General features: G+C 39.8%; 1 protein-coding gene across 2 annotated transcripts in view; it reads left to right on the forward strand.

Moving 5' to 3' along the window:
- agmo (alkylglycerol monooxygenase) overlaps nt 1-12,897 on the forward strand; it is a 49,699-nt gene that overhangs the window by 2,119 nt on the left and 34,683 nt on the right. For both annotated transcript variants that reach the window (XM_031758567.2, XM_031758569.2), the window contains exons 2-3: nt 2,349-2,479; nt 3,177-3,328. In XM_031758567.2, coding sequence (XP_031614427.1) covers nt 2,349-2,479; nt 3,177-3,328 — 283 coding nt within the window. The remainder of the gene's footprint in view (nt 1-2,348; nt 2,480-3,176; nt 3,329-12,897) is intronic.

The raw sequence follows: 12,897 nt of genomic DNA on the forward strand, positions 1-12,897 counted from the left end.
GCACACTTCCTCCCTCTTCACCTGCAGATGTGCTCCTCTGTGGTCTCGTCACGCCTTTCATTCCTTGCTGCTCTTGTGGGGGCCATGTGTCCCCTTTATGACTGCAGTCACTTGGTCAATGAGAACATTTGAGCTAAAGCTAAGCAGCAGGGCTCACACGCTGCCAAATTCATAGTTGTGACCCGTTTGCTAACCCCGTCCCTCACTAATTTGTTCCATGTTTGACAAACCCATCAAGAGGTTATTACGGGTTTCCATGACTGTTACAAATAAAGGCATGTCACTGACTGTTTGCTTGGTGCTCACCATTTGTTTTGTCCAAAGCAGTTATTGTCATGTGTTCATGGCAACTTTTTCTGTTTTCTATTTGCTGCTTACAATGCAAGAAATTATTCTTTTAAAGTAGGTTTTATTCATTTCCAGGCATTTTACCCCATGGAACTCTTTCTACTGTTGTTAGTTTCTCTTTAAGTGTGAACTTTCAGTTTTTAACTATGTATCTTTAAAATGAGCAAAAGTTAGTGCACATTTTTCCAGATGAGTGTTTTCCAACTTGCGAAAACACCAAAAGTTTATGTACAGACCATTACAAATGAAAAAGATTATACTTATTTGACTTATGAGCATTTTAAACCGCTTTTTAAAATTATTCAAACATTCATCTGAAAGAAAAAAAAATACTAAAAACCAACTTGCATAGCGGATGAGGATCTTTTCTTAAAATATTATTTGAGGTTATGCTAAAAATGCCATATTTGTTTTCCAAGACTTAAAGAATGAATTTCTAGGCACAGCCAAGTGTTGGGAGGTTTCCAGTTTGGTGCTTTTTGCAGATTATGTGGTGGTTCTTGCTGCTTCAGGCAGTGACCTCCAACTCACAAGGTTTGCAGCTGAGTATGAAACAGTGGGATAACAATTAGTCCCAAGTCTGAGGCCATGCTTCTCAGCCAGAGAAGGGTGGAGTGTGCACTCCATTTCAGGATCAAACTTCTGCTCCAAGTCAAGGAGTTTAAATATATTGGGATCTTCTTGACTTAGTGGAGAGGGTGTAGAGAGCAGCATCAGTAGTAACATGGATGCTGTACCATCTGTTGTGGTGAAGAGAGCTAAGCATGAAAGTGAAGCTGGCAATTTACTGGCCAGTGTACTTGCCTACCTTCCTTGATAACTGTGAACTGTGAGTATTGAGTGAAAGAATAAGGTCACAGATAGAAGTAGTGAATATGAGTTTCTGGGCTCTCCTTTAGAGATGGGGTGAGGAGCTTGGTCATTCAGGAAGGGTTCAGAGTAGAGCTGCTACACATCAAAAGCAGAAACGTTGATGTGCTTTGGGCATCTGACTAGGATGTTGTGGTTGGTCTACTGCCCCCAGGAACTTTACCCCCCCAAAAATGGCAGAACATGGGAGGGAGGATGAGTTAAGGGGACCATACTATGGTTTGCTTTCAATTGTCCCTGACACCTAAAACCTTAGACGTCAGTTTGCTTGAAACACTCAGCTCTCAGTCTCTTTTTTTTCCTACCCTTGTGCCTACCCAATGTCAGCTCAAAGAATTCCATGGAAAGTGAAACTGTGGCTCAGAATGTGCATTAAATACAAAGGTGGATGAATCCATGTGCAGATCAGCCAGTTAGAAGAAATTTGATTGTTTAGGGAAGATGGCCTTAAAGTGATAATGAAGTGGGTTGTTTCTAATAGAAGAGGAACTTTAGAATTGCATAAAGGCACAGTATAAGATGAGTAAGAATTCTACTGAAATGTGAATCATACAACGTTGATTTAGTAGAAGTCCTTGATGAAATTATGGAGCTGGAAAAGGGAACGAACATCAGCCCTTTACTTGTTCTTGAAACATAAGATGCGTAGCTTGTTTACCTGCGGTCTCCATCTACTTACGTAGCCTAACAGACTTAATGGGCTCTCTCTGAACATGTATGACTTTATATTATCAGTGAGCGTGAAGACAATTAGGTTTCTTAAAATAAGATCTTGCTCCTCATTCTATTTTGCTTGGGTTCTGCCTGACATCACTGAAATGAAAGCTTGCTGTTGGTTAGCACTGATGTTTAATTCATCCACTGAGATAATTTCTACCTCCACTGCTGCCGTGCTTGGATAAATGTTTTTGTTCACCAATCTGCCAATTGGTTGTGGTTTTATACCCGTTGCTCCAGGCTCATACAGCGAAACAAACATCATGGATCACAAGACATGAAAGTCCTGCAAGCTTTTAGCTCATCTGCCAAAACAAATGCTCAACACAACGGGTAATGGCAACAGAGGACTTGGAACAGTTGTGTTTTCATAGTTTGTAATACTGCTGAATCATGATTTTGTGTCTGCGCAGGCTACTCCTTTCTTTGTGGGACTGATGGTTCTGGAGCTGGTGGTGGGCTTTCTGAAGACGGGGGCCCCAGTGATCACAATCAGTGATGGAATCACCTCCCTATCTGCTGGAATGGTCTCCAGACTCCCACTGTGAGTGTTTAGGCAGGTCAGGTCAGATAGTAATAGTGCAAGTAAAGCATAATTTGGCTTCTGTTCATTTTAAACACCATGGTTTGGTGTTTTATATATGACTGAGCAATGTGACTTTTTTTTAGTTTAGGATTTTTAGTTTATTTTTTTTAGGTGCTGTAACTTTAGATGTTGTATTAAAGAACCATTACCTGTTAAAAGTGAGTTCATGTGAGGAGGCCAACAGGGAACAGATAAATTAGGTGATAAAAGGATGCAGTATGGCAGGTTTAGGGAATGCAACAGAACTGAATATAACTATTAATTTTTTTTAAACAAACTTCAGCTTACTGAAATTGGTTTTAAGGTGGTTCTCTTACAATGGTTCTTACAGTGGTTCATCTTCAATGTAAATATAAAGTTAGTTTCAAAATTAGTTGAACATAATCTTTTCTAGTTCTGCATTGTTTTAAAATGTGGATTGAAATGGGGAGCAGTAATAGGGCTGAATCATGGGAACTCAAACAGGGGAGGCTTTGTTATACCTGACGTACAAAATTACTTACAAATTAAACAAATTTCTGTTAAGATGGAACACAAGGTGAACAGATGACTATCGTGACCCTTGGAGCGCAGCTGTACGTGATCACAACCTGGATGCTGTACTTGCATAAGCACATTTGAGCCGACACTGAGCTTTGACCTTTCCTCTGCACAGCTTGCTGATGAGAGGCTGTGAGCTGAGCGCTTACATGCATGTGTGGAACCACTACCGCTTGGTGGAGCTGCCCTGGGACTCTGCCTGGACCTGGTGGTTCACCTTCTTGGGAGTGGACTTCTGCTACTACTGGGTCCACCGTTTTGCTCACGGTACAAATTGTGCATTCACCCACAGCTGAAGGAAATTTATTGTGCAAATTTTAATTTACAAAAAAATAATGTTTTGTGTAACAAATTATGTTACTAGTTGTTGTTTTTTGCGTGTGTTCTGAAAACGCCATTGCTCCTTTACCTGTTGGGTGCAGCCAAAAAGTTCTGAGACCTGCCCATAAAAACCAACGACATACCTGATTTTAAATTTGTGTGCTCACCTTCTGTTGTGTTCGTCATTGTTAGTCAGTCAATACAAACTATAGCACAGGAAAAGTCTCCTTTGTTACCTGTTGGGTTTTTTTGTTTCGTTTTGGGGTTTTTTTTAATTACGAGTTTATAGTCATGAATTCTTTGGCTGAAAAATTTGAATGTAGACACATTGTAACATATTTAATGTGAGATTCTATTTATTCAGGAATTTCAACCATAATGAGCAGTGTATATTCTAAATATTCTTACCTGTGCCAACAGGGCAAGGTTGTTAATTGACAACACATCTTGATTTAGTTTTACCCAACTGTCATAAGAGGAATAGCAGCATCAGTAGTAGACTAAATCTAAAGTCAGTTGAATAAAATATAAATAGTAAAAGTTTGATGTTTTTGCCGCTGAGTTGCTCCACGTGGTTTGCGAAGCGTCTTATTTTGCTTGATATCACATGCAAAATTTTTCCACGTGTCTATTCTTCTCTTGGTCCCGTGTTGACATTTTGTTGCATTTTCATGGGAAGCGGAGCATGGGAGCTAGTTGTACCGTTTCCCAAAAAAACGCTGTGCAGTTTCCCAGGGATGGATTAAATGTGCCCGTCTAACCTTACTGCACAAGGAGATTGCTTCTGATTGCATCACTTCCACATTGGTCGCACCTTTCTACGCAACTTGATTGAGTCTTATTGGGTCTAGTCTCTCCACAATATTTTCCTTATAGTTGAAGAAAGTGTTCATACATTTCATCATCGTCTTTGTCCTTGTGCGTTAGTTTTTATTCACTGTCTGCATTTCTTTAGAAAACGGTCGTTGACAAATAATTGCTTAACAGAATTACCACTAACTGGCATAATTGGCAGAAGGATAGACCTGAGGTATTCAGGTCATTCAGATGGGGTTGATCGTCCATTTCCATGGCTTATTTCTGCAAGATGTGTCTTGTGTTCCATAACCTTTGTTAAAAATTTCAGTTGCACAAATATCTAGATCCACACTGTTTTGTAACATTGCTTGAAATGAACTTATAAAAAGCATCGTCCTGGTCAAGGTTGGTGACTCCTGTCAGTTTGGATTCAGGTGTTATAAAATTTTTACAATGAGCAATTTGTGAATAGTAATAAAACCCTTTAAAACATGTATCCAGGTTAATGCTGCTGAGTTGTGAATCACTCTGCTACTTTTGGCTGCTCCCTTATTCACAAGAGGTTGTCATAGCAGGTAGCTCTGCATGCAGAGCTACCTGCTATGACAACCTGAGTGATTCACAACTCAGCAGCATTAACCTGGATACATGTTTTAAAGGGTTTTATTACTATTCACAAATTGCTCATTGTAAAAATTTTATAACAAACACCTGAATCCAAACTGACAGGAGTCACCAACCTTGACCAGGACGATGCTTTTTATAAGTTCATTTGATTGTTAGTAGATTTTTTTTCATTTTTTTTTTTTTTTTATATATACACAGAATGCTCTACCTGACACAATGGCAAAGGGATTAGTCTCCTCTTGGGATCAAACTGGTGACCTTACGCTTGTTAGGCCAGTATGTAAAGTAATAACAAAAGCTGCAAAGTTAGCTGATGATAAATGGCTGTAAAATGTTGATTTAGTTGCCATTCCCACAGGGAGGAGTCGTGAAGATAGGATGCACATCATGCTCTTCTGGACGTTGTAGAGGAAGCAATTATTTTTGAGTTACATCCAGCTGCTTTAGAGCTGTGCAGATGTGAGAGGCCATGGTCTCCAGAGGACTCTGGTCTTAACCCAGAGCTGTCGCAGCAGCAGGCTGTATAAAAGTCATGTCTCAGAAGTAGCAACGTCCTGCAGAATACGTCTTTAAAAAATGTACATGTCAAAGAATTTTGTAGAGTAGTGGCTCTACAAAAAAGGCCTCTCCACATGTCTTGTCTGATGTTCATGCCAGATGCTCAGCTGCCACTCAGCACATCGGAAGAGAGCTATTTATCTGTGGCCTGCGCTGATGTTTATTTGTGTCAGAGGCACATCAAGCTGACCGCTGTCTAGTCCACATAGCTTTGGATGAAAGTCCACTGGTTCTGTGTTGATGTTAGAATCTGAGTAAACAGAAGCTGTGTTTTTTAAACTTTCTGCCACAGCTGAACTGGCCTCTGTGCTTTTGAGGTGACTGACAACATCAGCTCAAGATGCTGGTGGTCAATTTTACTTTGACTTTTACTGTTCACTTTCAGGGTGCAAGGCATATAACCATCATGGTTATGTCTTTGTGTAAGTTGGAGTTTAGGCACTTTGGAATACAGTCTAAGATGGTAAATTACAATCAGACATTCAGTGTCTGGTGTAACTATTAATGATGAACATACTGCATTCAAGTTTTAAAAAACTACACGGCAACCTCTGTAGTGCCTGCAAAGATGAGTAACTTGGATTTTTTTTTTCAGTGCACACTGTTTAATTGAGGAATAGCTTTAGATGCACACATATTACTTTATTATTTTTATAGGGACATGAGGGATCCTCGTTTCTTGTTAGCATCACCTGCACACTAAACCTTTAAATGATCAATGACCTGGTAATGAAAACGAGTGTCAAAGTACAGATGCAATTTACCTCGTCTTACATGGACTGGGACTGCACCACACTTTCCTGGCAGGATGACAGGATGCTCATATTTTTCTGTGAGCTGAGGAACTCATGAGTCCATGTGGCATCTGTTTAAAAAGCCTGCTTTCCTTCTAAATGGGAAATGCATGAAAGAAGAAAAAAGCATTTTTTAAAAAGTTTAGTAACTTAAAAGAAACAAGTGAATCTGAAAAAAGCCAAAGTTGCAACATAAGACTTGGCTAATGAATACAAAAACATCAGCTTGTGTCATTGTATTGCATCATATTTGAAAAATGAGAAAATCAGTATAGCTGCTCAGCAGCTGTATTGATGATGATAAGCTTTTATGTTGTCTGGATGCTCACCGGTGATTCAATCAAAGTATCTGTAAATTATTGAGGCAGAGATTGGCAGTCCTATTAATTGTGTCTCTCAGTTCAACTGTTGGGACAGAATAAATCTAAACCACTACCTGATCTGGGAAAAAAAATACTGGGCAAGGATCAACTTTCTGACTGGAAAAGTGCAGAGTCCATCTATCATGTACACAAAGCTCCAGACTTTTGTTTTGACAATCCAAGAAAACTGAGTTAAGTAACATGCACTGATTTTAAGAAGTATTCTGTCTGCTGAATAACATCCAATAACACCTGAAAGGCGATCTCATGAAGTTTTCCCACTGTTGTCGTCCTCTTAGTGTCACATGATGCAGAGGAATGTCGCCAATACTGTGACATATCTCTGTGGTGTGTTCGGTCGGAATTATTTTATTTTTGAACTGCAGAATCAGTTTTATGTCTCAAAAATGTTCCACTTACTTTCATTTCCTCTTTCTCCAGCCTCTTTGGGTTGTTATTATGGAACATTGCGGGGTCGCAGATAGTCATCTGGTGCAGTGCTTGCTCAGGAATATAGGCTTTTTCCCTTGTTACCAAAGGGAAGTGGCTGTCCCTGACCACAGGACAGGGCCGGCACGGTCCTCACTCCTCACTCTGGTCAGACGAGGTCATCTTGGTCAACCATTTTCTGACCTCCAGCTTCTTCCAGAGGAAGGTTCAACCAAAATGTTCCAATGTGAGTGAGGCATGTTTCCTATAAAGAAGCACTGAAGAATGAAATGGATGTAAGACGAGCGCTGTTGCCATTTGTTGCCTCAACAGTCTGAACACTGCAACTGTAATTGTAGTGTCCAAACGAATAAGATAGATCTTGTAATATTGCATAATAAGAAAAAGATCACAATAGAAAAGTGCTAGAAGAACCAACTGCATGCTTGGAAATGTCAGCCTCAGCATGAAATATCACTTTGTTTGACCAGCTTTATGGATATTTTCATAGTTTCCCCCTCATGACTTCCACATGAAAGGATGATTCAAAGATAACTGGAAGGGCAGCAGTCGTCTGTGCTGATGCCATCTTTACTAAGGAGACCTTATTAATTTGATGTTGCTCTTTCCAGACACTGATCTTGGGAGTAACAGCAAATTAAAGAAGACTGAACCACTCAATCTCCAGCTCTTGTTTTAATTTGAGCTGGAAGAAACTCGGGATTCTCATTCACAAAAGAAATGGCGAAAGCCTTTTACTACACTGTATTTATGGCCTTTGGCACTTGGTGTGATTCTGCTTAGACAAACACCCGTTGTGGTTAAAGTTGAGGCAAATCTGGAATTCCAAACATTTGAATGACCTTTGCGTACACACAGGCTCAAATGAAGTGTTTGTTTATGCTAGCTCCCGATATCAGTATTTGCTTGATCACATTGCTAATGCCAGAATTTTCACGAATCAGTGCTGTAACTTTACTTGGTACTGCTTTCATAATTACTTTTTTCAATTGCATTTTATGTTTATCTATCTTTACAGGAAAGAAAGATGTAAGTGTTCAATTGCTGACAGATTTCCAGAAAATTGAACTCCTCTGGCCTCTGAAATAATATGACCCTTGGTAAACATTTAACCGCTAGTTTATCTATTAGCAGCCATAAAAGCCACCTTCTATAAACGCATTGATTCAATAACCTGATGACTGACAAGAATAGAAAACAGATTCCCATTTTAACCCCACGCTTTTTTCGGTTCCTTCTCCCCACAGTTCTTTCAGCAGCAGACGCACTATATATGTTAAAAACGTTGCTATTCTGAACCAGCCTGAACGCAGATGGTTTTGGAGGAGCAGCAGGCCAGCTTGATTCAGATGCGGCCATGTTGTTGACAGCACTGTTGATTCTGTTTATTCTAACCTCATATCGCGAGTGCCACTAATAGCAGCTCTGCTCTTGGGCAGCATCTATATCCAGGCATGCCTGCCAGAGTAAAGCCATTAATCAGCTAGTCAGCTGTCTGTACTCTGATTATATGTGAGGTAATGGAGTTATGCTGCAGTTGTCTCACCACAGTAACTGCTGCTGCTCACAGAGCTCAGAAACACCAGAGCATCACTTAAAGGTCCTGTGAAATGGTATCATTACTTCCACAAAGTGATGTATTTTGAGACAAGGGCAGTTTAATCTGATTTTAACAGCACAGAACTGGAATTGGTAAACACTTTATGGTGGCATTTTTAACTGGATTTTTTTAAAAATACTGGCTGGTGCATTTCTAGATAAAAGTAGTTTTGGATCATTCGTGATCCAAGCTGGAACAGAAATATGATAAGAAGTAGCACTCAAAATTCTCCTGTATATGCTGTAATCCTTATAAAGTAGTGCACTTTACATTCATCCATGATAAAGCAAAGGAACTAAACTATGTAAAGAGGACACACGATTAGTTATCTTCTACTTTCGGTGACAATTAGATAGTAGTACTTTAAAAAAAAACTAATTTTGTTTAATCAATTTCAAGGTTTGTGCATGTAATATTAACCCTGTTAATCATTACTTTTGGTTCAGAGAGGACCACTATAGTTAAAGATTTTTTATTTACCTCCTTATATTTGTCATCATGTCTCTAGTGTGGGCCCTCTCTGACTTTCTCTGCATGCACAGTAAATCAGAAGCAGCAATATCCAGACAGTGGTGTTGTTTGGTTGGTCAGTGACAATAAATTGTTTTGGTCTGATGCAGCAAAGGAGGAGGAGAAGCTGGGGAGAGGTGGGTTTCAAGATGGCTTGCGGTTTAGCAGCAAATATGATGCAGCTGCACCACTGCAGCTGATACTATGTGACATTTTCCAGTGTCACATAGTATCAACTGAGGCATCAGCTTGATGGCACTGGGAAGTCGAGTTCAGGTTATCTACTGGAATTGCAGCTGAATTGAATTGTCTGTATGAACTAATAAATCATCCATTGCCGTGACTCTAAACCATTTTAACTTGTATGTTTTAAAATAATTGGGACCCACAGTTATCTGGTAAGGAGTTATCACCTTATTAAGTTATGCGTTTCTCCCATGCATGTGCCAGGTCATAGTCTCCACCCTGGGAGGTCTGAGTGCAGATGAATGCAGCTAATGGCGCTCTGTAGTTGGATCGGATATTGGTGACTGAGCCCATACATGAAGTGCTGTTTACTTTGCCGTCCGACAGCAGCACCTAGCTGCACAGACACAGATAACACAGATACGTTGTTTTCACTGTATTTACACGGGGGGCCTGCTTTCATTTATTTCTCTAGCAAATGTCAAATATTCAGTAAATTTGTGTATTTGGATATATTTCTTATATTCTATAAACAGAGGAAAGCTTTTTAAGTCGAACACTGTCTCACAAACAGGGATTTGCTACTCTCGGCAGATGATGATGGTCATGTTTTCAGATAACAACCCGAAAAAGCGCAAGCAGGTTTGAGAAAACAAATATCCAACACAATTAGATCTGACTTTAAACTGTGTTTAACCTGCCAGATTAATTGTACAAAGTCTGTATGATGTGTGACTGTTAAGTCGAGCTAACTGGTAATTCAATTTCCTGTGTCCTGGCTCCTACATGCTGTATTCATTCAACTCTTTGGCCTAAATCAAAGTATTTCCAGTAGTGAGACTGTGACTAAACCAGACCTTACGTCAAAGTCCCGATCTCATCACCTTGTGATATTGGTTAGTTTGTGTGTGTGTGTGTGTGTGTGTGTGTGTGTGTGTGTGTGTGTGTGTGTGTGTGTGTGTAAAGGCATCTTAACTTACCATTTCATCATACACCACCAGAAACAGACAGGGCAAAAGACCTTTTAATGATCTTAAAACATAGCAGGACATGTTAGAGGCAACTATTAATGACTCTTCTATAGGAACATTGTTAGTACTTCTTACTTTAGTGTGTTGAACAAAGACTGTCTTTCTGTGATCTCAAGCCATACTAAACAGTCTTAAAGATGGAGTGAAAACATCATCATTCAAAAAGGAGGATACTGGAATGCAATAAGAGTATGGTAACTTGTTTTTATCATTTGAAGCCAAAATTGTAATTTAGAATAAAATCCAGTGGAACAGATATGTGCTATTGTGGAACATAAACCAGGGTTGGACACGTGATTGCTGTCATTGCCTATTTAGTATTAGGGTTTGTTTGTTTTTGTTTTTTTTAATGTATCTTACAGGCTAAATAGACACATAAAAAAATGCTATGTAAAAACTATATATGTATGTGTATATGTATATGAAATAACGTAATCCAAAGGCCTCCATGCAGAGGGAAAAAGTGCAGAAATTTGGGCCAAGTATATAAAATATATGTATTTAACCCGTTCTCTGCTCTCTGGATCAACCAGCCTTTAAAAAACAAACAAACAAACAAACAAACCTACCTAACTTTAACTTTCTGCTGGTGTGTCCAAACACCCACTGTCATTCAGCCCTGCAGACAGCAGCAGTTGTTGAGACAAACAGATGTGCTTGTCACTGTCCTCCGTCCCAAAGGAGAGCTGGCCGGTGTGGATGTTGTTTAAAGAGAAGCACCTTCTGGCTGTGGGGCAAGGTTGAGAGGGTCCGGGCCTTGAAAAGCCCCCCAGGCAGCCAGGTCTTCATAAATCTTTATTCTGACAGCAAGTTCCTGGCCTAGTGCAGGTTGCAGGGCCAACAGAAGAATCCGGACCCCCGCTTGGTTTGCTGGTTCTGTCTGTACGGTTTGGTCAGGATGTGGGAGTCTCACTCACGGCAGCAGAACAGAGCAAGTGAAAGGCCTCACGGGAGGTAAAGATAACATCAACGGTGATCTATAGGCCTCTTTGCTCATACTGTCTGCTCTGTGCGCATTGAGAGGGAAAGAACTGTAGAATCAGACCAAGAGAAACTGGTCTGATTGAACCTAGACATCACAAAGAGATAATATCCACAGTGCCTGTATGTACAGCTTTAACCAAAGTGTGGAAAAGAAGTGTGTGTTATGATCACTGAGAGGGTCGCTGAGCTCAGCAGAGGCCAGAGTCAGGCTGTCTGCTGCCCTCGTGTGCTCTGCTTGCTGCACGGACAGACTTCCCTCTGTCAACAGTTTTGACAGAAGAGGTGATTTCAGCTGCAGACAAAGCTGAGGACAAACTTCCACCGACTGGAAGGATGAAGTGTGAACGTGAAAAATGAATATGAGGATGGATTAGCAAAACATTTTTTTTTTGTTTTTTTTACTTTTGAATTTTAACCAAACCTGCGTTTTTTGTAGGGTTTTCTCATTTCCTGTTAATTTTTTCAGTATTACTACATTGCTTGTTCTTGAGTGGTAAGACATACTTCAGCAATTCCTGTTTTTATTTGATTTGCTGGATTTAGTCTTTTTATGTAACATTTAAAATGAAAAATAAAACCAAAGGCAGGAGTCTTTTTAAAAAAAAAAAACTGTCTCTCCTTGTCATGTGAATGGGGTCTGATTGCCTGAAACACACGCATGCAAAGCAGTAATTGAAAGTTCTTTTTAAACTTGGACATTATAAATGTCATTTAAACTCTCATTATATACAAAAAACTAAATATCCTTTTGGGTTCAACTGTAAATGTTTTTGTCTTAGAAATTCATAACCCTGCTAGCTGAATAAAATGTAACTAAATGTATCTGAACTCTGTATTTAATGGGCAGTTTTACAAAGGAAACATATCAAATGCTGAAACCGAAATTTAATTTTTTATAATGTACTCAGGTTTAATTTGATGCCACCAAGACATTTTAATGAAGCTGGGAAAGGTGCATGCTAAACAGTGTTTCACCACTTTTTAAACAGTTCAGTGACCCTCTGGGAACTGAAGAGGTGGATTCTGATGTTGGGTCTGCAACAGAAAGCAATAACAGGCAGGGCAAAGAACTGGTGCTTTGGATTTCAGCACACTGAAATAATGGACGTGGAAATATGATCAATTAAAGCACAATGTTGATATAACAAAATTAAACAGAAAATCAATTTTATTTCTCCTGTCACTTTCTTTGCATAGTTTTTACACCCTGTTTGTGAGAGCTGCAAGTGGGCCTGACCAGGGTTAGTGTGTTTACTTTAGTGTGTGACTGAACTGTGTGGACAGCATGAAGTATGGCAGAGATGGAGGAGAGTTGGCCGACCATCCCACTGAGCCCTGCGTTGCTGTTTGGGTTGGCACCCTATCCAAGAGTCCTCCAATCCAAACACTGGAGAGCTGTTCACAGCCCATTAGTCCTGTGATTGACAGGGCAGCCCACCACTCAGAGGGCTGCACATGATGGCTGAAGGATGTTGCTTATTACTGCCAAGTGTTTGTCTCTGAGGGTGATGATTTAGACATCTGATTGATGTAACTGTAAAAGCATTTTATAGGGTTTGAGTGGTTAAAAGAGTGTCAGTTTGGATCTACTCCTATGGTGATTATTTTTCTTTTA

This window comes from Oreochromis aureus, linkage group 11, assembly GCF_013358895.1.
Source record: "Oreochromis aureus strain Israel breed Guangdong linkage group 11, ZZ_aureus, whole genome shotgun sequence".
Taxonomy (NCBI): Eukaryota; Metazoa; Chordata; class Actinopteri; order Cichliformes; family Cichlidae; genus Oreochromis; species Oreochromis aureus.